Genomic DNA, 26,736 nt, shown 5'->3' with positions numbered 1-26,736 from the left:
CCCTTACCACGTCTGTTCTCCATGCTCTGTGCCTTTTGTGGGATTGGACAGGGTTCTGTTGAGTGACAGGGCTGATTCTTACAAATCATACTTTCAAACACTAAAAAAATATACATCTTTAAAACAGCAGATCCAAGGTAACCAGGCAGAGCTGAGTTTCTCTATGGCTTTTTAATCACTGAGGCATCCCGTGAGAAGTGCTTCTGACTCTTACAATGGCTTTCCTGTGAAAGCCTCATTGGAAAGGGACCCACGCGCCCCAGCATCTGTGAAGGGGGTGGGGGAGGCGAGGGGAGCAGCTGCAGGGCTGGAGGCACAGTCCAGGTGCCCAGAACCTTGGTATGGGAGCAGAGGGCCAAGTGTGTGTTCAAAACTGAGGGGCTCCACCAAGGAATGTGAGCTCCCCTTCGGAAGACAGAGGAATTGCCCTAGTTTAGCCAGCAGGTCAGCAGCAAGACACTGGGACAAGGTGCACCAAGGTGGACATGCAGAATGGCATGGAGCAGAAGGACGCAAGGGGGGGATGGCAGCAAAGGAAACCAGGCAGGTGCCTGCCCCACCCTGTGCTCTGCTACAGTCCAGGAAGGAGGCAACTGGACATTAGGATGAATGACACCAGTAGAACTTTCCAGCTTTTCAAAGGTGTGTGTGTGTGTGTGTGTGTGTGTGTGTGTGTGTGTGTTGGAATATGCTTGGCTTAAGTCAAAGCACATCTCTTGATACCTCTGTCTCTCCACTTACAGGCCTTACATAAAGCTGCTCTTGCTCCAATGGCCACACAGTTGTCTTGGCACAGACAGGACGGGAGGAGGAAGCCGTCACAGCAATCCCGTCATGAGCCATTTTGTGTATGTATTGTACAGGTGTCAGGAAGTGACCTACCCCTATGACAGGTCAAGTAGAAGCTCCTTCCTATGAATAGCAGAGGCACGGCTTTCGTCGCACTGTCTTTCAGCACTGTGAAAGAAGAGGAGAACCGGCTCTCTTCCTGTAGGCCTGTTTTCTCCTGCACAGCACTGCGCTAACACCATGACTCCACTCCAGGGAATGACTGCCCCACCCTCTTTCATGTCCCATGCCTCTTTCACAGTCCCTGAGGAGACAGGTCACACGTCCCCTAGGTCCACAAACTCATCTTCTCGTTTGGCCAGATCATCTTCGCCTCCCAAAGCTTTCCACCCACTGGTGGGTAAGACAGGCTTGGCTGAATGTCGCTGGAGCAGCGCGAAAGGGAACAAGGAGGACAGGCGAGCAGAGGTCCTGAGCAGGCACGGCGCCTGTGCGTGGACAGCCTCCTGTCTGTGATGCCTCGCGTCAATTTTCTCCTGTAAGCTCTGCACTTCCTCCATCATTTCCAAGAGTTTGCTCATAGTGGCTACTCTGCCACCACCCAGGATTTGGGCTTCTGGAATCCAACGTAAGTAGCGCTGGGCCCACACCTTGATTTCCGGCCCCTCAATGTGAGGCAGCAACAAGCCGTGATAGTCTGTGGGCTTACTGTGCCAGTTGTCATAGAACTCTCGAGAGTTGTCCTGCAGCTCGTCCGAAGAGTTAATAAGTTTACTAATTCTCTTGCCTAGAAGGTTTTTGATTAAATGATCTGTTTCTTCCCTGAAAAATCCTCTCTTGGGAGATGACTTAGACTGGGTAAGTGGCAAAGAAAGTTGTCGCTGATGCTTTGAAAGAAAACACAGAGTATATGGTTAAGAGACAAGGTTACAGTTATTCTCGTTATAATAGTAACAATGAGCATCATCATCCTGCTGTGTGCAGTGTCAAGAGACATCAGAACGGCCATCTCATGTGCATCCACTAAAATGCTGTGGCACACAGAGGGGACTTCCTGCTTAAGGTGACAGTGAGTGATCTATGCATGATGCACATCAACAAAAGAAAGAAACCAGGCATGTGTGGGGCTGCACAGAAAGGCATGCTGGGACAGACTGGACCTTCTGATAAGATGGGCACCAGTGGACACAAAGCACTTCACTGGAACTAGTTTAGTGACTTAGGCCAGTCTTGGGGCCTTTTTGAGACATAGTTGTGCTACACATAGCCTGGCCAGCCTGGAACCCACTGTGTAGATCAGGCTGGCCCCCAACACTGGGACCCTGCTGCTTCTGCCTTCTGATCGCCGGTATCACAGGCGCGTGCCACCACTCCTTGCACATCTTTAAAAAGGGAACGAAGTGTGTCTTTCTTGAGAACTTAAGACCCTTCGACTGCACCAATATCTGAACATCGAGGTTCCCCCAGGACTGACCACTTGAAGATCTTATCCCGTGGACAAAATAACCTTTTGTCCGTCCGTCCGTGTGCATGTGTGCGTGTGCGTGCATGCGTGCGTGCGTGCGTCTGTCTGTCTGTCTCTCTCTTTCTCTCTCTCTCTCTCTCTCTCTCTTTCTCTCTCTCTCTCTCTCTCACACACACACACACAAGGGCAACAAACAATGGGAGCCAGAGGCACTGGTAAGGAGGAATGGGCTCACTTGGCCAGATATTCTTGCTTGACAGGATGCTCAGAGCAGGAAACGTGAGAGCATTTAGGTTTTGTTCCTTCGTGCTAGCTTTCTCAGGAGTAAAGCATGGTATGCCATTCTGCAGCACACTGTGCCAGAGTTTGTGAGGACTCATCGATGCCCAAAGGAAAAGGTACACATGTAAGGAGAGGCTGCTTTCTGCCAACTCTCCTGCTCTTAAGGTGTCCATCATAGTAGGAATGGAGAGCTGTAAGCAGAGGCTGATGCCTGGAACCCCATGCTGGGGGATGGGGGCTGAGACTGGAGACTGCCTGGGGCTTGGGGCTGGCTTGGGTTACATAGCAATTAGCCTGAGCAATAGTTGCTCACCCTCAGTCTTGCCTCATTTACACAACCTGTAATCCCCTTGCTGGTTCACGTCTCTCCCACCAGCCTCTCCTGGAGCCAACACCATCTGCCACTGTCTAAAAGAAGAGACAGCGAGAGCATCAGATAAGGGGTGCTCAGCTGTCCCAGGGGCTCCTTGCCCCACAAGTACCAGGCAGCTCTGTGACACAAGCCCAGAGGACGTGCAGGCTGCCACCAGGGGGCACAGCACACCACACAAAAGCTCATCTCTGACTGACAGGCTGAGGTGCAGCAATCTTGCTCTACTTGCTGAAAAGAAGCATCCATGTTGGGCCTAAGAACAGCTCAGAGGGCATCACGGCGGGCCTAGTGTTCAGCAGCAGACACTGTCTCCAAGTGCTGGCCATGGCTCCCTGCACGTCATCTTCCTTAGACTAGAACCTTATTCCATGCCTGACCTGGCAAGGCTCCTGGAGGCCCCGAGAGGCAGGCAGGCTAGGAAGGACAGAGGCGGGAAAGATACGGGGATGCAAGGACATAGATCTGTCAGGGAGGGATTCCAAGCCAGGCGATGATGCTGGGGAACACTGTTTAAACTGTGGTCAGTTAGTGAACGCTGGGCCATGATGATTAGTCAAATCAGAACAATTATCTAAAAGAAAAATGAGGACTTGGTGGTGGTGGTTTAGGAGACAAGCTGGCAAACTCTACTCCATGGGGCAAAGCTATGGGGCGGGGTGGGGGTGACAGCTGTGTAAAACAAGGGAACAAAGCTGTGCCCACTGTATATTATTCAGGACAACTTCCCAGTTCCTAGAGCTTTAGTACAGTCTGACACAAAGCTTGCCACTCTCAGTTTATAGGTTTATTAAGTATCTTGGGGCTGGAGAGATGGCTCAGTGGTTAGCCAGAGCATCGACTGTTCTTTCCGATGATCCAGGTTTGATTTCCAGCACCCACATGGGAGGTCTACAAGTGACTAGAAGGCCAATACCGGGGATCTGATGCTGTTTTTTTTCTGGCCTCTGTGGGCACCAGGCATACATGTGGTACACAGACATATACCAGATAAAATACAGCGACATATAAAATAAGGTAGCAACAATTTTTTTAAACAAAGAAAAAAAAAAAAAGTCTTGTTATGAGCTCTATGAGCTGGCAAATATTTAGCAAAACCTTCACGATCCCCGTTCCCTGTGCTCTCCCAGCCACACTCAAGAGACAGAGTAAGAAGCACAGTTCTCTGCAGCGCTGCTGTGGCAACAGCAGCCTCAGCTACAGGTCTCACCAGAGCAAAGGTGGGTTTGCTGAAACACAGGGCACCACTAAGGAGCCCCGATAACCTAAGCGCCACAAATCCCAGCTGCACTCCGTATAAAGAAGTAACACACCAAAAGAGAGGTCCATAAAGTAGCCTTTGTCCTCATGTACATGGGATGGAGGAGCCGGTGGGGGGTAAGGGAGGGGGGTGGGGGTGGTTAAGACATGCACATCTTACTTTGAAACGAGATCCTTTCCGCTGGCCTTTGTCCAGTTTTGGCTTTTCCACATAAAGAGGGTTTCTGAGCAATGTCTGTGCTTTGGGTTCAAACTGTACTGACCAATCCCACACGGTAAGCAGAGTCAAAGGCTCTGTGTGCAGGCTTTCTCTACCCTGCCAAAACAAACACAGGTCACCACAGCTTCCAGAGAGGGCTGGAAAGCAAACACACGTTCTCAGAAACAGGGTCCAGGAACAGTGCTCTGCTGGGACTGAGAATGAATACACACAGGCACGGTGTTTCTTAAGGTGGAGGCTCTGGGCAGGAGCACAGTGAGAAGGGCCCTACGTCAGCTATAAGGCTGGGTGCTTTCATAACAACCTTGTGAGTTAACCCGTACGTTCCCAATTTGACATCTGAGGAAACTGAGGCTCAGAAAACAAAAACGGGCTGCCTGAGGGTATAGAGCCTGCAAGCTGCAAGGCTGGTCGCTGTCTAAGACGCCACGTTCTGTTGTCTCTGCCTCCTCCTGGGACTTGGCAATCTACCAACTCAAAATCAGGCCAAAGCAGGGCAGGGCTAGGGGAAGGCACAGAGGTTCACCTGAAGCACAGGCTGAACAGGCGGGACCAAAGGACTTTCAGGTGCAAAACCAAAGCCCAGCTGCCCTGTTCCTAGGCATCCACTCTTGTCCCAGAGCAACTCTAGGTGTTAAGGTAGTGGAGAAAGGACATCTGGTCTACCTATAAAAAGGATAACTTTTAATTTAGTTTATTCCTCAAACTTCAAAATGGATTTCCAGCTGAATATTCACTGTATTAACCCTGGGTTAAATCTATTGTTTCAGAGTGTGCTGCAAGAATTAAGTACTTTCCCAGGAGGAACAGCTGGGGTCACTTGAAGCAATGCCTAGTGCATAACCAGTATTGAATACATGTCAGCTTTAAGGCCAGTATTTTGCATGGAGTTTGTGAGATGCAGCTTCTTTGGATGGGGTCTTTAAGAGGAACTCTTACCGTGTTAGCATCTTTTTGATGAGGCGAATTGAAGAAGAAGGTGCTAAAAATAGGTATAAACAGACTATCTGACAAAACAGTCAGGTAAGTCTCTGTGAACTCAAATGCTGGAGGGTACTGGTGCACCAGCTGCCAGACACAATCTAAGAAAAGCAGGAACACAGGGACCTATGTGGAGACAAGACACACATTACTTAGAAAGCCTTGGCTCAGCAAGAGCTGTCCTGAGCTCAGTGGACAGCCATCAGGAGCTTCTGAGCCTTGCTTCTCCCACAAACAAACAGGCAATCCATTCCAAGGGATGAGCATTCTCACTTCCTTGTGGGTAGGCATCAGCCTATGAGGTACCTACTATGTCAAAGATGAGCAAGCAGCTGCAAGCAGCTTTGGTGACAGGGAACACTAACTCTGACTCCAATTAAATGAATTCCATTACTGTGTGTGTCTGTGTGTGTGTGTGTGTGTGTGTGTGTGTGTGTGTGTGTGTGTGTGTGTGTGTGTTTCTCAAGATAGGGTTTCTCTGTTGTCCTAGAACTCGCCCTGTAGACCAAGCTCTGAAGGCCTCGACTTCAGAGCTTCACCGGGGCTCTGGGACTAAAGGCATGTGCCAGCACTGGCCGGCTAGGAATCCTGTTCTTCTTCATTCCTGCCTGCCCCCGTGGTAACAGGTGGAGCTGGCTCTGGAGGCTCTGCTGGAGAAGGCAAAAGCAAAAGCTGCCGGAAGGGCTCCTACCCCGTGTTCACATGTGTCTTGTTAACCTGAGTCCTCTTTTGAGAGCTCTCAGAGGCAAGTCTAGTCGGCAGGTCTGTTGTGCTACGAGTTATGAGGCTTTCCTCTTGATCCCCAGGGACCCTGCAACAGGGTTAAGGCAAGCTATGTGACAGTGTCCACCTTCTACAGAAACCAGTAAGAAGAAGGTGGTGAGAATTTTTGGGGAAAAAGGCCCGATTTACACAGTAATATCACACCAGCAAGTCCTTCAGAACTCCAGCCAGGCAGCTCTGAGAAGCTTCACACCAGAGATCCTGGGCAACAGCACTAAGTACAGTGTGAAGTGTAGGCACCTCACTGGACAGGGAGGGCCAAGGCTCTGAAGTGTGAGGACTCTCAAAGGGCTGAGCACAGGCCTGCTTTAGCTTCCTTCCCAACTAGACACAGAGCCAGTCAGCCTCCCTTTCTCAAGACATGCACCATGACACCTTTCCAAAGAGTATCGCCTCACTTTGCTTATCACAGTGTGTGTAGCTCATTAGTCTTTCAAATTACTTCCTCCAAGTCCCTCCCAAGACTGAGAAGTGGTAGTCTCTCTCAAATTTGATAATACACAGAAGAACTCAGGTCTGTCCTGAAAGAGACCAGCCGGCATAGTGACAGAGGCTTCAGTCTCCCCAGACACCTGTCAGGCCCTGAGGAGCAGGCACTCTGGCTCTCTGTTCACATAGCATGCTGTGCCACACTGCTCTGCACCCCAGACATGCTAGTTAGTTATCCAGAGGAAGAAAGCAGTATTCGCAGTGGTCACTCTGTGGATGACTTAATTAGATAAAGTTGGGTCCATTTCTTCTTTCATTGGTTATCAAAGAGAACCAAGGAATGTGTGTTGCTGTTGCCTAAGAAAGCACACTATAGTCTGGAGGTGAACTACATTTTAACTCAGGCTGGGGTGTGGGTCTGCTGATGGAGTGCTTGCCTTAAATTCTTGAAGCCCTGGGGTGTGCCTCCAGCACTGCATAAAGCTGGTTGTGCTAGCATATGCCTATAGTCCCAGTGCTTGGGAGATGGAACAGATGGATGAACTTCAAGTTCATCCTTGCTACACAATGAGTTTGAGACCAGCCTGTGATATGTAAGAGCTTGTCTAAAATAAAATCAAAACGAAACATAAAACAACTCTCTGATCTGAGAAGTTGAACCACTCATCTGAAGGGAAGCAAGCCGGGTGTGGAGTACACACATGAAATCCCAGCTACTCGGATGATGAGATGGAAGACACTTGAGGTCAAAGCCAACATATGTAAGATCACCAAAACCCCATACCCCGAACAACATAACAGTAACACACAATAGAAACAGAAGAGGTTGTGACTCAGGGTCCACTTCTCCCAGCACTGCGAAGGCTCTAGCAATGGATGGCACGAACAAAAGGAAAATTTACTCTGCCAAGAATACTTTCTGGGGGCTGGAGAGATGGCTCAGAGGTTAAGAGTACTGCCTGCTCTTCCAAAGGTCCTGAGTTCAATTCCCAGCAACCCCATGGTGGCTCACAACCATCTATAGTGAGATGTGGTGCCCTCTTCTAGCATGCAGGCATACATACAGGCAAAAACATTGCATACCTAATAAATAATTTTTTAAAAAAGGAAAGAAAAAAAAAAAAGAATACTTTCTGTAGTACATTTAGAAGGAAACACACATACAGCCTTACTCTGCACGAGTCACATGCTTACTGATATTCTCTTGGCCCTGGGAAACATGTCCTTATTGTGAAAGCTTTCAAAGTCATCCTGAGATGAGCAGACCGGTTTCCTAGTGTCTTAGAAGTACGCACTTCCACTTGGCAAGTGTACATTTGAGGACGGGGACCAGATGAGAGGAAGCCTCTCCCCAGGACTGCAGTGAGAACACTTACCTCCTCTTTGTCGCTCTGGCGGAGATGGTTACAGCGGTCCAAGAAAGAGTGGCCACCCATGACCCACTCCTTTTGGATGAGGCTCTGGAACCCAGTCCTGGTTCGACAGTGGGGGTCCATCATCACTTGCACCAGAGAGGAGAGGAGGCAGCAGAGGTCAGAAGCGTTCTCTTCTAGAAGGGCCCAGCAGCAGCACCAAGAAAAAAAAAGACAGCGTTACAACGAGGCAGTACTCTCATCCACACAGCTAAAAACTCAGTTCCCAAGAGCACGGTCTATTGTTACTTCTTAAAGGAAAGGGCCAGCTCGGGAGAGACAGACTGTTCCTGGCCTGTTAGGACAGGATCCAGGACACAGTAATGCTAAGCATGGATCTGCTTCCTGAACAAAGGCAGCACTGAAAAATCTACTTTCAGCACATGGCATCCATAGGTGCCATAAAAACATTTCTGCACGGAGAGCCTGCCTGGCTGTAGATGAGGGTCTGGAGGGTCACTGCCCACTGCTCCAGACTCAGACCCCTTTCTTCACTCTCCATCCAAATGACCTTTTCAGCCACAGGCTCGTTCCTGTTCTGAGGAGCACAGAGGTAGCTGGTTCTCCTTGCCAAGCCTACAGGAGGAATTCTCCTTGACATTTCTCCATGTGCCCACCTGGAATGCACTTCATACAACCCACAAGGCCGGACCATTCACAGACTTAACTAACAGCACTGTTGGTTAAGCAAAGGCAGGCAGGCATCCACAGTTATGCATGCTTCTTAGAGGATGAAGACACTAAAGCCAGGTCTACATTGCCCAAGACTGTTTCTTTATTCCCCCTTTCCAATTAGGTCTAATTCATACTGTGTTTTAAAAATGTTCTCAAGAAGATGGTGTCAGCATCTTTAGAGCTAGAGAACTGGAGATATGCCGTTCGCGCTCTTTCTGTGCCCTGGAATCACAACGCACTGAAGCTCAGGCTTGCACTCACCCCAGATGAACATGCAGGACTGTACAGGGTTAGAGACACATTTGCTCATGTAAGCAGATATGCATGTGAACGTGTGTGTGTGTGTGTGTGTGTGTGTGTGTGTGTGTGTGTGTGTGTGTGTGTGGTGCATGTGAAGGCCAGGTCACAGGGCAATCTTGTGTTGCTCCTTGGGTACCATCTACCTTCTTCCTGCCCCCCAAGACAGGGTTTTTCACCGGCCTGGACCTCAGGATTAGGCTAGCCTTCCTGTCCAGTGAGCACCAGGGATCATGTCTCCTCCTCCCCGGTGCTGGGGTTATGGGCACATGCTACCATGCCCACATTTTTTTATTTTTTAAGTGAAGGCCTGGAGATCTAACATGGTGCTTCCAAAGCTACTGACTCCTCTTCTCTGCCCTGGAGACAGATCTTTGTATCTGTCCTTTAGTGCTGTTGGTTTTTGACAGTTTCATATCGTATTATGCAGTATTCCTCTGCATCGTCCTGTGCTGAAGGTTGGTACAGCTCTGGGGACAGCGGTATAGGGGGAAGGATATCTCATTTCCATCAGAAACAGATTTCACAACTGCATAGCTCTTCAGATCTGCTCTGGGCTCTCCCAGCTCTCAGCTCTCATCCCTCTTTACTAGCTATTTAGAATTCAAATAATACTTGTGTTTTTATGAAAATCTTCTTATGGCAACGCTCTCATTAGTTTGTACGTGTCTAGACGGAAAGCACGGCATTCTGCACACAGAAGGTGCTCAATGAGAGCATCCAGGGTTAAGGCAGTGAGCTAGCACCAGGTGTCCAAAAACCACGGCAAGGACCACTGTCCAATTTGATCTTGGGGGCTACAATAAGAGAAGTAAACACCATGGGTAGGAAAAACAGGAGACAGTCCACTTCATATGTAGCAGTGTTGGTCTAGAAACTTAAGACCCTCTAACAAAGCAAGCTAGGACGATGAGACACATCTGTAGTTCCAGATAACTGTGAGGCTGAGGCAGGAGGATCACTGAAGTCCAGGAATTTGAGGCCAGCATGGGCAACACATGATTCCTCATCTCCTAAAAGCAAACTGAAATAACATCTATAAACAGCAGATGCGGCTTCCGCTCCTACCTGAGGGCTCACAGCAGCGCTCTCCGCTGCGGGTGGGTCATGCGGCTTTTATACACTGTGTGACTCAGTCCTGACGCAGAGCAAATACCCTCTGAGAAGAGCAAAGCCACTGCCCACTACTTCACTTCCATGGCAACTGCATAAAGCCGCCTGCACACAAGTAAGAGGAGGAATCCTTCTTGGCCTGTGAGCAGGTCTGCCAAGTTCCAAGGGAAAGGATTTCATTTAAACCCTAACACTGAAATTTGAGGCAAAGGATTACCAGTTAAGGAAAAGAGAGAGGGAGAGAAAGAAACAAATCTACCCCTAAGTATATACACAAAGGCCACCTCTCAGTGACAAGGATGGAAACCACCCCTCCTGCCTCATTACCCAAGAGGACGACATTCATGTTCTGCGCTTCCAGGCATCCTGAAATCTCTATTGCTTTCTTCAGGCAGCGTCTACACATGGGAGAGACACAAGAACTAGTTACTGAGCCCGCTGCTAGAAACAAGAAGGTTAGAGTTCTTCAGTTTTCCTTTTTATCTCTTCACGCTAAAAGGCTAGAAAAGGAAATAATCACCGTTTACTGATACTGCCTATGAGAAACAAATTACAACTATAACAAGTACACACTCACAGATGACACACACACACACACATTAATTCAAAGAGATAAAAGCAGTATCTTAGATATCCACACTCCTATGTGCACGGTAGCTTTATTTGCACTACTCACAACATTGAAGCAACCTAAGAGTTCCCTGACTCGCGTGTATGTGTGTGTGTGTGTGTGTGTGTGTGTGAGAGAGAGAGAGAGAGAGAGAGAGAGAGAGAGAGAGAGAGAGAGAGAGAGAGAGAGAGAGATTATTATTCAGCAGTACAAAAGGCCACTGCCACTGCAGGACTATGGCAAGAACTTGAAGTGAAAGAATTAGGGTGCAGAAAGACAAATGCTACATAATTCCGCACACAGAACCCACAAGTGCACAAGTCTGACACACAGAGAGCAGAACAGTGGTTCCCAGTAGACAGGCAGCAGTAGAAATGGGGAGATATCAGGAACAGCATGGATGGCCAGGGAGTGCTGAGCTGTGGCTGTGGTGACCATCACACAGAGCCCATGTATACAGACTACCGCACTGTGCTGCTCGCTGGGGTGTACTCCACGGTACAGTGCTCAAAGATGAACTATCTTCCATCTCTAGCACCACCAACAAATATGTGTAACTTCAATGTACAAACTCTCCACCAATTAAACCACCAAGAACTGAACATTTTCATAAAGGAGCCATGAAAATGATGTACAGATGTTCCTGATTTTTCTTTTTCTTTTCTTTGTTTTTGTTTGTTTGTTTGAGACAAGGTTTCTCTGTGCAGTCCTGGTATTACTTTGTAGAACAGGCTGGCCTCAAACTCACAGAGATCTGACTGCCTCTGCCTCTCTAGTGCTAGGATTAAAGGTGTGTGCCACTATGCCTGGTCTAATATTTCTTTTGTATTGTAATTTTTAAAAAAGATTTCTTTATTTATTATGTATATAACATCCTGCCTGCATGTGGGCCTGCCCGTTAGAAGAGGGCATCAGATCACATTATAGATGGTTGTGAGGCACCATGTGGTTGCTGGGAATTGAACTCAGGACCTTTGGAAGAGCAGCCAGTGTTCTTAACCTCTGAGCCATCTCTCCAGCCCCCTGTACTGTAATTTTTAGTAGCATACCAAGTAATGGCTATGACTAGCACATACATGTTTCTTGGTCACATCCATCCTCTACGCTCCCCTCCTGGTCTCCTTCACACCCAAATAGTCACTCTCCATTCTCACTGGGAAGGGGTAGAGAGAGTGCAAGAAAAACAGTATCCAGATTCAGTCTGAGAAAATGCGCCTTACTGTGCTGCCCAACCCTCTCCTCCTGCCTGCCCCGACTTCAGAGGCCCTCCTCTCACAATCTCCATTATACCATCTCTTTTCTTAAAATGTGCGTGACAAGGTCTCATACGGCCATAGCTGGCTACATAACAGTGGACGATAACCTTGAACTTCTGACCACCACCCTCACCTCAAAGGGCCTGGAGTCTGTCTGTCTGTCTGTCTGTTTGTCTGAATTCTTAGACAAGGTTTCTCCATGTAGCCCTGGCTATGTTGGAACTTGGTCTATAAACGAGGCTGACCTCAGACTCAGAGCCTCTTACGTACTGAGATTAAAGGTATGTGCCAACACCTTCCAACTATTTTTAAGCACCAGATTTATACTTGTCTGTCAAATATGCATAGATCTCTAGATATATCATATCCTGCATAAAAGAGGAAACATGTTGTAGAAGAATGCTAATTCAGAACACGGCTGCTCTGGCAAGAGATCACATCCAAAGACCTTCTATGAAGGAATACAGACATGCCTTTAATCTACGAGACAGAGACAGGCGGATCTCTGAGGCCAGCCTAATTTACACGGTGTGTTCAAGGACAGCCAGGGCTACACAGAGAAACTCTGTCTTGAAAGACAAAAAAAAAAAAAAAAAAAAAAAGAAAGAAAGAAAGAAAGAAAGAAAAAGAAAAGAAAAAAGAAAGACAGACAAAGAAACAGCAATGCTACTTTTCTCTGAGACAAGGCAAAAATGACTCAGTGACATTAACAGTAATTTTCTACAATAATAACTAATAATTTTAAGTAGGTACAAACAAGAAACACACAAAGTTCAGAATGCAGTCCAGCGAGAAGCCAGGCCTTTCCTGCTGGGAGGCCAGCACTGTCTGACTTGAGTGGTCACGGCTTTTCCTGCAGCCTCTGCACGCCTTACCGAGTGAGTGCCCGCCTTCTGTGAGCAGGGAGGATGCTGTCAACCGTAAATGGGAAACATAAAGTGCAGCCCAGGCCTGACCAGGACGTATGACCTCGGGATAATTAACTGTGACATGCTAGGAATCTGTCACATACAACTCAGAATGAGGCAACTGTACAATTCATGTGCAAAACAATGGGTTGAAATACCTGATTATATCAAGCCAGCTGCTGCTTTCTAAGAGAGAAAACCATTTTATATCTGTGTCCCAAAATTCCGTACTGTTATCTGAAAAAGGAAAAAAAGAAAAAAGAAAAAGGGAGACTTCAGGTTATTGTCCACAACCACGCGTGCCACAACACACCCATCATGCCCCCGGCTGTGCAGCTCAGGGTCCCAGACTCACCGTCCTGGGTCAAATAAATTATCTACTTCAAATCACATGTTTTGGTTAGAGAGCTGTAGTTTCTTGTGTCAATCATCTTTGTCAGGATGCCTGGCCCCGTTAGTCCATGCAGTGAAAGCTCAATGTCAGCCACAAAAAAAATCCCAAAATAGTAAAGAATGTGCTGAGAAGTCAAAGATAGGAAAAGGTATCTCCAAGCCTGACATTCCCCAGAGAAAAGACTGGTTTAAGAATGTGAAGAACGGGCTGGAGAGATGGCTCAGCCCTTAAAGGCTCACAACCAAAAGGATAAGAATGTGAAGAATAAGCCGGGCGTGGTGGGCTCGCCTTTAATCCCAGCACTCGGGAGGCAGGGGCAGGCAGATCAATGTGAGTTCGAGGCCGGCCTGGTCTCCAAAGAGAGTCCAGGACAGAAAAATCCCAGCTCGAGGGTGGGGGTGGAGGTGGGGAAGAAAAAAAAGAAAAAAGAAAGTATACATGTCCAATGTCCAATGACGGCTACAACAAATTAAAGCATCCCTGATTTGGGAGAAAAATCAACCAGGGAAAACCAACAAGTTATTCACATTATAAATGATTACAAAGATCAGCGGCTCCAGGTACTCACTCCATGGTTCAAAACCCGAGAGGATCTTAGAGCTAAAATGTTCACCACAGAGGTAACTGACATGCTGGGGAAGGAGAGAGGAGAAAGATGGCGAGGTGACTATTCCAGAAAAAGCCACAGCGAAACCATGGCGAGCTGGACAGGAGCTCTATCAGGGGCAGCTGGCACCCTGGACCTCTGCCTACAGCCTGACACTGCTTGTCAGTGACCCTGGAGGCCAAGAGCCCCCGCACACCGCCATCAGCTTCCAGCAGATCCCCGAGGCGCAGCCTGTCCCCAGCTGAAGAAAGATTTGGCTCATCGCCTTCTCACCTATCAGAAACAGCTGCTTAAATTTACAGTATGCACTCTGGATTTCCTGCAGGGTCAGGAAGCTGCTTGATAAGTCTTCAGTTTTAGCCACTTCGTAGGGTGGCCTGTGGATGGTCTTACAGTAAATTCTAGGTGTCAAAAAGAAACATGAGGTTAGAAGAGCAAACAGGAGTCTGGGGAGCTGGTTTGCCAGGAGCACTTGTCATAAGCCACAGTCTGTGTCAGAGCCCTGTACCTGCCCACTCATGTGATCCTCCTTCACGAGAGCCAGCAGATGTAAAAATGAAAGTCACATTTGGGTCAACCCTGTGCTGTGTTAAGCTATCTAGTTTGACTTCATCACACGTGTTTTGAGGGGCTGGAGGGATGACTCGGTGGTTAACAGAACTGCCTGCTCTTTGAAGCACCTGGGTCCGGCCCCCAGTGGCCCACAATAATCTGTAATTCCAGTCCCAGGGAACAGGACAAGTGGTGCACAGGTGGAATACCCACACACATAAAATAAACACATGAAAATTTTAAAATTATTTTGAGAAGCTTCTGCTCTATATACTAGAACCGTACAGTGATGTATGTCATGGCCTGGATTTGGCAACTGTTAACATTACAGCTGTCATGCCACGCCCACCCCCTGCCCAATACGTCCATGAATCTCTGAGACTTGCAGTTGACCTTCCTAATGATTAAGCTACACTGATTCCTTGGAGGATAATTAAAACGAGTGTTGTAACTCATAGTCCTCCAACACAAAGCTACCACACCACGTAAACAGACTGGACACACTAGGAAGATCTGCACTACCTGCTCCTTACCAAACAGGACCTAAGTAAGATCTGCACTACCTGCTCCTTACCAAACAGGACCTAAACAGAACCAGAACGGAACAGAGAAGAAGCACTGACCCGTCCAAGAAGTTCTTCTGGACCTGCAAAGCGCCATCGTCCTGCTCTCTAGGCAGTGCTGACATTTTCAAAAGGGCACTTCCATTGTGGCAGGACCAACACCAGATCTACAGAAAGGAAAGGAAAACATTTGCCAGATGGAGTATTCAAAACCCAACAGGGGGCAGATGAGTTTTGCATTTACAATCAGACAGTACATTTATAACTTCATTTTTTTTCTTCTTTTTTTTGGTTTTTTGATTTTATTGAGACAGGGTTTTTCTGTGTAGCCTTGACTGTCCTGGACTAACTTTATAGACCAGGCTGGCCTCGAACTCACAGCGATGCGCCTGCCTCTGCCTCACGAGTGCTGGGATTACCGTGTGCCATCACACCTGGCTTCATAACTTCAAAACAAACTGGCTGGATACAGTCAATGAAAAAGATTTAGTCTTGAAAGCTAAAGAAAACAGGTCTAGGCTAGAGAGATGGCTCAGTGGTTAAGAGCACTGCCTGCTCTTCCAAAGGACCCAGGTTCAATTCCTAGCAACCACATGGCAGCTCACAATTGTCTGTAACTCCAAGATCTGATACCCTCACACCAACACACATAAATTAAAATGAAATAAATTAAAAAAAAAAAAAGAAAGAAAGAAAGAAAGAAAACAGGACTAAGCAGTCAAAGCTGGGCATGTTCGCAGGCTAGCATTCACCCTTCGCTTGGCTTCAGAGCTGGTGACTGAGACAGTGACCGCAGCACCATTGCCGTTTTTACTAGCAGGACACTAGCTACTGAGGCAGCGCAGCTTATATGCCAGGCATTCTGCATGAATTAGCTCACTCAGTTCTCAGGGTCACTGCGTGTGACAAGTATGAGTATGAGTCCCATTCCCAGCAAGGAACTGAAGAAGAACAAAGGACTTTCCTCACATGTAGAGAGAGCATTAGCTACGTCTGACTCCACAGACAACAGGCAGCTCAGCTCCCACCAGCAGAGAGCGCGCTCCTGGGAAGATGGCGAGCTATTTGACAGGGAATCTGAAGCTCACAGAGGGAAGGCCCTGATGAGGTTGTGAGATGGCATAAAGACAACCAAGACCCACTCTACCCCATAGCTCTTCTCCAGCAAGATAGAACGTGGGAGACAGCGGGAAGAACGGATGTGGAGGAATAGCAAAGGGAGGGGAAAGGATGTGTGACTGTGACAGACAGGCTTAGGTGCCTGGATGCTTTTCCCTGGATACTGCTTTTGGTTATTGGAAATGATCTTAGGATGAAGTAATGTGCCCTTGGTGTCGTGGCCAGATGTGTAAGCACAGCTTCTGTGCCCTGCTTCAGGTTCGGTGGTGGCCAACTGTCTAGCCCTTGCTCCTCAGACCATACTATCAACCTTGGCTCAGCAGGTAAAGATACTTGGAGCTCAGCCTGACAATCTGAGTTCAATTCCTGAAGCCCACATGATGGAAGAAGAGAACTGACTTGTATAAAGTCATCTGCTGACCTGGGCACACGCGAATGAATGAATGAATGAATGAATGAATGAGTGAGTGAATGAATGAAACTCCGCTTTTTTCTCTTGGTAGACACCATTCACAGCACCTGCTATGAACAAGCCATGCCCTGGATAAGCGAGCAGCTGCCTGGGCCTGCACAGCAATCCAGGAGCTTCTCTGCATCAGAGAATCAGAAAGGAGGACTGCCCTGGGGTTCAGGAGAAGATGGTGGAATTGTCACTGGGCACACAGGGTACCTAGTGCAGCAGCTGATGTATCAACGTAGAGCATCCAGGAGCCTCGGAATGAGGGGTTATGAGTTCAGGAGAGAGCACTGCTGCGTGGAACATGGGAAGTCCTGTCAGTTGGATCGGGGCTGAGGACTGCTTTAGCATCTGCGCCCCACCCCCCTAAAATCATATGAGGCTGTGGTATTCAGACACTGGGAAAACTGAGGGGCCCTTTGCTTCTTACACCCTCCTCCAGGGTGACAGGAAGCAACATGCAGAAACTACCACAGGCTTCTGTGCTGCTGCCAAAGGCACAGAGCGATGCCCTGAGTACTGCAGCAGTCACACCCACAGCCGCTACAGCTTCCGTGGATGCAAATGGAGGAAGGACACTCTTAGCTATGACTGAATGACAGTTAAAAAAAAAAAAAGTCTCTAATCATTTTTAACAACTATTTGGGGCAAAAAATGGCAGCCCTTTAGGGAAATACATTTGGGACATATGTAGTGATGACCTTTAATCAGAATAGTCTCATCTCACCTGAGGCACAAGGGACAACTAATTACTGTTCTTTATTTCAAAGAGTAAAATCTATACAGTCAACTTAGCAAAACCGGCCAGGATCAGAATGACCTGACAAACCACACAGAAGAGTTAGTGAAGGAATAAACAGAAGAGGGGCTAACAGAGACAGCTGCAATGATGAGCATGGCGAGGCCCTGCATTGGAGCCCAGCCCCAAGCACAGGAAGAGGGAGCTGGGCAGAGAGCGGAGGGGAGGAGGCTCACTGCTCTGTGTCCTGGGGCACACATGTATCTCACTGCTGTCCTCGCACACTGCCTCACTAAGGACGGTAGAACATGTAACTGCAGCAGTGGAGGGAAGAGCGCCTCCTAAAGCTCCCAACAAATGTGGCTGGCCCTTCACCCATTTCTTAGGAGAAAACTTCCTGTGCCTCAGTCCCAAGACCTGGGGAGAACATGCTGTATCTAAATGTCCCATCCGGCAGGGATGAAGAAGGAGCCTATTCCTGCAGGCATGGATAATTCTCCTTTTCTGTCTCTTCTCATGGACCTCACCACACCCTGCTTTCTGTATTTCTCCATGAAAGGCTGAAGACAGAAACCCTCACTGTCATGCCTCTCAAGCAAGTGTACTTTTCCAAGTGTCCCATGCACTGTCCTGAGATCCAAGACCTTGTGGGTGGCAGCAATACCACAACCATTTTGTACTGTGGTGACATGAGCACTGGTGGCACAGTAGCAGTCAGGGCACAGCTACCCAACTAACAGCTTGCTAATGCTACCACTTGGAGGGAAACAGTCTGAGTCACCTGAGAATGCCCTTCAACAGAAGGTCAAAGATGACAAATTTTAGGGCCCAAGTGATAGCTCAGCCAGTAAAGCACTTGTTGCACAAGCCTGATGACCAGAGTTCAATCCCCAGATCATGAGCAAAGGTAGAAGGAGAAACCCCACAAAGCTCTCCTCTGTCCTCCACACATGTACAATGGCATCCATGTCCCCAACCCCCACTAATAAAAATTTTTTATTTTAATTTTATTTTTTAACACATTTTTATTGAAAAATAAAATAATTCATATTACATCTCATTTGCTATCCCATCCCATGCATCCTCCCATTCCTCCCTCCCTCCCGCTTTCACCCCATTCCCCTTCCCTATGACTGTGACTGATGGGGACCTCTTTCCCCTGAATATGATGCTAGGGTATCAAGTCTCTTCTTGGTAGTCCGCTATCCTTCCTCCGAGTGCCATTGGGCCTCCCCAACAAGGGGAGATGCCCAAATATGGGGCACCAGAGATCATGTGAAAGTCAGTCCCCAGTCTCCACTTAACTGGGGAGAATGTTCTATCCCTTGGCTAGATCTGGGTAGGGGTTTGATGATGACTGCATGTATTATCCTTGGTTGGTGCCTTAGATCGAGCAGAAACCCTGGGCTCAGATCCGCCCATCATAGTGTTCTTCTTGTAGGTTTCTAGGACCCTCTGGATAATGATCAATTTTATAATCTTGATCATTGTATGACATAAATTGTCTCCTCCACTGAGTTGGGAATGTCATTGGCAAAACTGTGCATACTTAGACTTTAGGGATTAGCTCCTATAGTACTGGAAGGAGCTAAGCAAGCTGCCATGGGAGAAAAGTAGTCACCAGCCCTGCTAGCCATGATGCCAACAGACCACAATAGTGACCAGCCCAGAAGATAAGAGTCAATGGAGCAACTGTGGCACTTTAACTTGGGGTAACTAACTGCTGTCTAATAGGACCTGCATTCTAAATACTTATCCATATGCCCACAGGGAAGTGTAGCTCTCACACTCATCAAAGAAGCCTTATTTTTACAACAAATGGTGATTATTACAGAGACCCATAGATAGTCAAATGCAGAAAAAAAATGACTGGGTGCTCAGCCCTAATTGATATATTCACAACAGCAGAAAGTTTTCAAGAACCAGAGGATCAGGACACCTGCTGGGAACTAGTGTCTTCAAGACATGACCAGGAAGCTGCACACATGAAACCTCAATAATATGATCGGTTGCCTAAAAACGACCTGCATAATGAGAACACCAGTTGATACACTGATGTGGATGGAGTAAACTTCACAAGGCCCCAAGCCTAGATGAAGAGTCATGCGCCATCAATAGCTCCTGAGACAGGGAGAATCAGTCATCTCCAAGAATGATCCCCGGAGGGATCTAATTCTCAGGGGTCACCATCAACACATGTAGATACAAGCAACACTAAATGGGCTCAGTAGGCTGTGCATGTGCATTCATACATACATACATATATGTGTATATGTACACATGCAAAAACATGTGAAACAATTACATGTTACGCAATAGTTATCATGTGTAATAACTAAAGAAGAGGTCGTGATTTTGAGAAGGAATAGGGAGGGACTTGGGAAGAGCTGACAGAAGAGAGGGAAGAGTGAGTGATGGATGCCCCTGTAGCAAGTCTCAAAAAGTAAGGCACATGGAAGGCTAGTGCCTGACATGACTTGAACAGCTTCCTACATCTACTCTTCTGGAAACAGGATGGTATTGATCATCAATATTTACATGTACAACCCACGAACCAGTATGTTCAGATGTGTAATAGGACAGAGTGCATACTTTAAATTCCATTCAAAGCATAAGACAGACTGGTGGATTTTAACACCAAATGGGACCAGTTCCTTGTGTTTTCAGAGTCCTTTCTGTGGTTAGCCTCTGAGAAACCATCAGGACCGTGTTCCGGTGCACTGTCAGTACCAGTATTCTCAGTTCAGCTACTAACTACGCCTCTTCTCCAAATGCACACGCCTGAGGCTGGATTTCCTCTGTTCTTTAACTCATCCCTAGCACACAACAGACTGAATAAAAGAGTCCAGCTGTCTTCTATTTCCAAAATGCAAAATTGTGCTATTCCGTTTTATTGTCTTGGATGGTTATTTTCCCTAAAAGGATGCTACTTATGCTAACATGGGCTACTTAAATTTTTCATTAAAATTTAGTTTGGAAAAAAAATTTTAATAGGGTCTTACTCTGTAACCTACACTGGCCTAAAACTTATGGAGTCCATGCTGGCCTGAAACTCATAGCAATCCTCCTGCCTCAGCCTCCTTAGTGCTAAGATTACAGGCATGAGTCATCATACCCAGTTCCAATTGGAATTTCTAATATGACAAAACCCACGTTAACAACAGCTCACAACCACAATAATTTCCACGGTGTAAAGATAAGTATAAAAACTGCAGCTGTCAATCAAAGGCTAAAAACTGGTGGACTGTGATCAGGTATACCCCAAAGAAAATCTTTTTGAAACTTTCCGACTTAGCTCTGTCTAGTTGGAGATCAGGAAAACTCACATAGAAATCTGTACCTCTGGTTTCCTCTGAGAAAATCTGGCCATCCGGCAATATTCAGCGACAGTGCTACAGGCTGGTGCTGAAGAGCTGCCTCCTGAGCCAGGCAGAGGGACTCCACCCCTCTGTTAGGGCCACACTCATTCCCTGTTCAGCCTCCCCTCTGTAGGAACTGGGCCTGTGATGGTGTTTCACTATCCTGGCTCATACTCAAGATTCTTGTGGCCAACCAGCCTTATGCACTGCACAGCACTTCCTTATAATTCTTATTTCTTACTAAATCCCCACAGGTTTGGCAACTCCCAGCCAGCAATTAGAAGTAGGGGTATCATCTAGGCTTGCTTTATTTGGTCAGTGACACATTAAATATGGCTCTGATCACATCCTATTCTCTGAAAACTAAGGTGTGCTTCATGCTGTCACTAGAGACAACTCGGCATGCCCATACCAAGATTAACAGAGCTGGCCAAAAAGAATCTATGATTAAATATGATTTCATCTAGGCGGGCCTATTTTCCTCCTAGAGCTTTTCATCGTCTGCTGAAATGTCAAGAGCATTTGTAGTGGCTTCAGCCTTGTTCCAGGGAGCCCTGTTTAGGATGCTGCTTAGGGAGACCCTGTGCTGTTTCTGGATTATTCTTAGGCTGTAGACAAACTCTGGAAGACTAAAGCAAGGGCTTTAAGGAGGATCACTGCAAGGACAGGCTGAGAGCTGCCGCCGTCTCCTCGCCAGGGTCTCCAGATGCACTTACTGGTATGCCATGGCCCTGAAAACGCTTCATATCCTCTTCGGAAAGGGGAGTGGGGACAACAAAGCACGCTGGCAACCTAGAGAAAGAGATAGCATCAGCCTTTAGTCAGACACTTAATTCACAACATAGAAAACTCACATCAATGAATAGCAGGAAGTAACAATGAGATAGAAAAAGGCCCATCCTGCCCTATTATGAACCAGCGCAGATCAACTGCCATCCTTGGGCTGGTAACAGGTACCCTGACCAAACAGGTTAGGGATCTGGATTCCAACCCTAGCTCTGCCTATGGCTCTGCACAGCCCTGCCTCTGCTAGCAAGGAAGGCAAGTTGTTCTGCCCTTCTGAGTCTGTGTGAGGGAGACGGGGATGTGTAACAAAGCCCCTGCCTAGCAGGCACAAGACCCTAGATTTGGTCTTCAATACCTAAGGGGGGAATTGGAAAATATGATATCTAAAAGTATATGAAGTCAAAATCTCATCGACCAGTAATAACATAAACACCTGTGTTGTTTATAATTAAACTAATATGAGAATCAATAACCATGATGACTGCTGTCCATTTTATCACATACTCTGAGAGGGCATGGTGGCACAGGACTTTAATCCCAGCACTTAGGGCACAGGATCTCTGTGAGTTTAGGCCAACCTGGTCTACACAGTGAGTTCCAGGATAGCTAGGGCTACATAGAAAAACAACAATAACAACACAAAAGCAAAAGGAAAAAGACACAGTCTCAAAAAAAAAAGTTCTGCCAACAACAAATATTTAAAGAGAGCGCCTCTGTGGCAGACACTGTCTAACCCATCACATGGATGGTTCCTTTAACCCAACATCACTAGCTACAGGAGATACTTCGTCTCTACAAGAACAAGCCTGCTGGACAGTAGAAGATGAAAGAGCTAGACTGTTCAAAGTTGCAGGGATCAAGACTGCATGGGCACACTGGCTCCTAGGTAACAGGTCCGTCCTGTGGAACTATAAACACCTTTCCCTCAGAGACTCTGAAGTCAAGCCCCTGTGTGGCTGAGCTTCAAGGGAAAGCAATGGATGGTGTCTGCATGTACGCTGTACACTTGACCCAAATCTGTCAGACACCAGGTCAGGGAAAAGATACATTTGAAAACAAAGTTTGTATTTGTATGTGAGCGTGCCTGAGCATACATCTGTACACCATGTCCATGTTGGTGACCTCAAAACCCAGAGAGGGTGTTGGATTCCCTGGAATTGGAGTGACAGACAGTTGTGAGCCGCCATGTGTGTGCTGGGAACCAAAGAGCAGAAAGTAGTCTTATCCACTGAGCCATCCTTACCCCCAGCCCCAGCACCATGGAAAGATGGATCTATAAAGTCAAAGAGTTCAGAACACAAATGATTGAGCCATTAATCAACTCACAGGAGGTGGACCAACATACTAAACATCACTAGATCATCAAACTCCACACTGGGAAAAAACTAGCAAACAGCTTGCTTTCTTCAAGAAAGAGATGATGATGTGGGAAACTGCACATAAAGCAACTTAAGAACCCTGTCAAGAAATGGCAAAAACACTACTCTGATTCTTTATTAATAATAAATTTAAAAAAAATAAAAGAGAAATGTTTGCCACGCATGGTCATGCAGCCTTTAATCCCAGCAATTCTGGAGGTAGAGGCAGGTAGGTCACTGTGAGTTTGAGGCTAGCCTAGCCTACAAAGTGAAGCCAGGATGGCCAGGACTACAAGAGAAACCCTGTCTTGAAAAACCAAAACCAAACTAAACCAAAACCAAACCAAAAATAAATGTTTCTAAAATGAGTCAAGAACTTGTGGCACACTATTATAACCCTAGCACTTGGGTGGCCAGCCTGGGATATATGGTAAAACCCTGTCTCAAAATAAACACACACACACACACACACACACACACACACACACACACACACACACCAAAACAACTTCCTTCTACCCACATACAGGCAATTTTACAAGGACAAAGACCCTATGAAACTGGATGTATATTCAGGTCTATGAACTATTGCTTATGGCTCAAAACCCTCAAGTTACTAACAGGGTTAAGACCTAATTTCTGAAGCTCTGAGGTACTTACATTTTCTCACATACTTGCCTGAGTAGGTGGGCAGTAAGCTGACCTTTCTTTAGGGATAGTCACTAAAGTAAAATCACTTTCACAGATCAATAGCTTTTAAACTCAAGAAGCCCATTAAAGGCACAGGGAGATTAGAAAATTTGGGGAGGGAGGGGAGAACAGGAAGATACAAGTGAGGGGATAACAACTGAGATGCAATCTGAATAAATTATTTAAATAGAAATTGTTAAAAAAGATCAGAAAATTACTAAAATCCAGGCTTGAGCCCAAGATTACAAATCAGAAGCTTCAAGCTCTCCAGGAAGGCAGGGATTACCGCTGGAGTGCCAGCTTATCAGTGCAGCATCACTAGAGGAATGCAGACGCCCCACCCACCTGCATATCTAACCATGGGAAGCACTGACTGGTCACTTCCACACAGGCCACTTGAGGAGTTCTCAGCGCCTTCCTCAGCACTACATACTATTATGCTGCAGTGGGCCCTGGTCCTAAAAAGCTTTGCATGTCTTCCCCATGCAGTAAGACTGAATATTCTACAATGTTGGTTCTCTGGTTAATTTCATCTTATACGAAGCTGTTCATACACAAGAGGAATGTCTACCAATTTAAGCCTCTGTCCTGAGCTATGATGATGAGCACACCAGGCACCTGCCCCACTTAGCTCTGGCGGGTCCCAGGTGAGAGCCTTTCTTGGGGCAGCTTCAGTCATGGAAGCTGGGAAGCAGCGATCCCCTCAGGAACAGCGGTGGTCTGGGGTCTAAGCCCAGGAACGGCCGCATCTTGCTGTGTGGCACTAGTTCAGGGGTCTCTCTGTAACGCACACACTCCACGGGGCCATACACCTTCTTGTATCTCCACAAGGAAGTGGAAGGAAGTAAGGATTGAGGAGTGAATTGAAAAGGAGAAGCAACAGGCTGGCAGCATCCGACCAGCCATTCTGACAGTGCTCCAGTTTCTCCTCCTTACCCAGACCGACGGACAGGGAGGGTCTCCCTGCTCCCGGTTCAGACTGGCCAGATTCAAAGCTGATAGGCTGAAGAAGCTGAGCCAGCCCAATATAAAAAGCACTACGAACTGACAGTACTTTATGGAGTTGTCAGCAGACATAGGAAATTATGTTCCCAAATGATAAGACTCGTTTCTAAAAACAGATCCACAGAGTCATCCTTTAAAAATGTAGGCCAGATCACTCCCTGCCTCTGCTCAGACTCCCCTCATTGTTCTCAGAACCAGAAAGGATAAAGTCTTCTGGAAGCATCCAACTGTCCCTTCTCCTCACCCTCTAGGCCCCTTTCCCTGGCTTGCTCCTTCCCAGCCCTGCCCTGACTGATCCTGCTACCAGGCTTCCCTGCCTCCTACAGTCTCGGCTCTGATCAAAGGTCACTTGCCCCCAGGGCCTTCCTGCCCACCCTCCTCTCCACCACCTCCAGCTCTTCTACCTTCTGCCCTATCATTTTTTTTTTAATTAATTTATTCTTGTTACATCTCAATGTTTATCCCATCCCTTGTATCCTCCCATTCTTCCCTCCCCCCAATTTTCCCATTATTCCCCTCCCCTATGACTGTTCCTGAGGGGGATTACCTCCCCCTGTATATGCTCATAGGGTATCAAGTCTCTTCTTGGCAACCTGCTGTCCTTCCTCTGAGTGCCACCAGGTCTCCCCCTCCAGGGGACATGGTCAAATGTGAGGCATCAGAGTACGTGAGAAAGTCATATCCCACTCTCCACTCAACTGTGAAGAATGTTCTGACCATTGGCTAGATCTGGGTAGGGGCTTAAAGTTTACCGCCTGTATTGTCCTTGGCTGGTGCCTTAGTTTGAGCGGGACCGACCCCTGGGCCCAAATCTGCCTATCATAATGTTCTACTTGTAGGTTTCTAGGACCCTCTGCAACCATGTTCATAGCAGCCTTATTCAGAATAGCCAGAACATGGAAACAGCCTAAGTGTCCATCAGTAGAAGAATGGATAAAGAAACTGTGGTACATATACACTATGGAATACTACTCAGCTATTAAAAACAAGGAATTCCTGAAACTTGTGGATAAATGGATTAAGCTAGAAATGATCATAATGAGTGAGTTAACCCAGAACCAGAAAGACTCAAATGGTATATACTCACTTATATCTGCATACTAGCCCAAGGGGCATGTCCCACGAAAGCCTTCACTTACCAGGAAACTGGGACAGAGGGGAGGACATCCTATTGGGACTTTAAATGAGAGAAGCATGGGAGAATAGCAGAGCTTGTTTTTTGATGCTGGTTACTGAACCCAGGGCCTCATACACAATAAGCAAGTGCTCTATCTCACTCAGCGTCTGTTTGAATAGCTCTCTATCTTAAATTTGTTCTATGTGTTCCCGTGTGAGGTGTGAGTCATGTGCGGTCAGGAGTCACTTCTCTACTTTAGCCTTAGGTTCTGGGAAGGAGCGCAGGATCATGGGGTAACAGTTTTACCTGCCAAGCCACCTTTTTCAGTGAGGGTCTCTGGTGGAATCTGGAGCTGCTCAGCTGGCTGGACTGGACAGGCAGCAAGCCCGGGGTCACCCTACCTTCACCGCCCAGCACTGGGATTACATGGGCCCTGGGGGTCAAACTGAGGTCCTCCTCCTTGTGTGGGAAGCACTTCACCATCTAAGGCGTTGCCCCAGCCCCACTCCTGAGTCTTAACAGATGCTCTAAGGGTTTCTGTTAAAAGCTGCTGTCAAGAGTGCAGGTACAATCTTACACCCGTCAGAATGGCTAAGATCAAAAATTCAAGTGACACCACATGCTGGCAAGGATGTGGGGAGAGAGGAACACTCCTTCATTGCTGGTGGGAATGCAAACTAGTACAGCCACTTTGGAAATCTATCTGGTGCTATCTCAGAAAACTGGGAATAGGGCTTCCTCAAGACCCAGCTATTCCACTCCTTGGAATATACCCAGAAGATGCTCCAGCACACAACAAGAAAATTTGCTCAACCATGTTCATAGCAACCTTATTCATAATAGCCAGAACATGGAAACAGCCTAAGTGTCCCTCAGTAGAAGAATGGATAAAGAAACTGTGGTACATATACACTACGGAATACTACTCAGCTATTAAAAACAAGGAATTCCAGAAATTTGTGGATAAATGGATTGAGCTAGAAATGATCATAATGAGTGAGTTAACCCAGAAGCAGAAAGACTCAAATGGTATATACTCACTTATATCTGCATAATAGCCCAAGGGGCATGTCCCACGAAAGCCTTCACTTACCAGGAAACTGGGAGAAGGGAGGACATCCTATTGGGACTCTAGATGAG

The 26,736-nt window shown here is 47.1% G+C and overlaps 1 protein-coding gene across 2 annotated transcripts in view; it reads right to left on the bottom strand.

The window, feature by feature from the left end:
• Positions 1 to 925: 925 nt before the first annotated feature.
• Positions 926 to 26,736, bottom strand: part of Mtmr12 (myotubularin related protein 12) — a 75,105-nt gene continuing 49,294 nt past the window's right edge. For both annotated transcript variants that reach the window (XM_051150983.1, XM_051150982.1), the window contains 9 exons: positions 21,357 to 21,432; positions 15,027 to 15,133; positions 14,125 to 14,252; positions 13,009 to 13,087; positions 10,404 to 10,474; positions 7,956 to 8,128; positions 5,326 to 5,493; positions 4,327 to 4,482; positions 926 to 1,676 (listed from right to left, as the gene is read on the bottom strand). In XM_051150983.1, coding sequence (XP_051006940.1) covers positions 1,107 to 1,676; positions 4,327 to 4,482; positions 5,326 to 5,493; positions 7,956 to 8,128; positions 10,404 to 10,474; positions 13,009 to 13,087; positions 14,125 to 14,252; positions 15,027 to 15,133; positions 21,357 to 21,432 — 1,528 coding nt within the window. In that variant the 3' untranslated portion in view covers positions 926 to 1,106. The remainder of the gene's footprint in view (positions 1,677 to 4,326; positions 4,483 to 5,325; positions 5,494 to 7,955; positions 8,129 to 10,403; positions 10,475 to 13,008; positions 13,088 to 14,124; positions 14,253 to 15,026; positions 15,134 to 21,356; positions 21,433 to 26,736) is intronic.

Source organism: Acomys russatus, chromosome 9 (genome assembly GCF_903995435.1).
Source record: "Acomys russatus chromosome 9, mAcoRus1.1, whole genome shotgun sequence".
NCBI lineage: Eukaryota > Metazoa > Chordata > Mammalia > Rodentia > Muridae > Acomys > Acomys russatus.
This window is presented reverse-complemented; position numbering and strand designations above follow the sequence as displayed.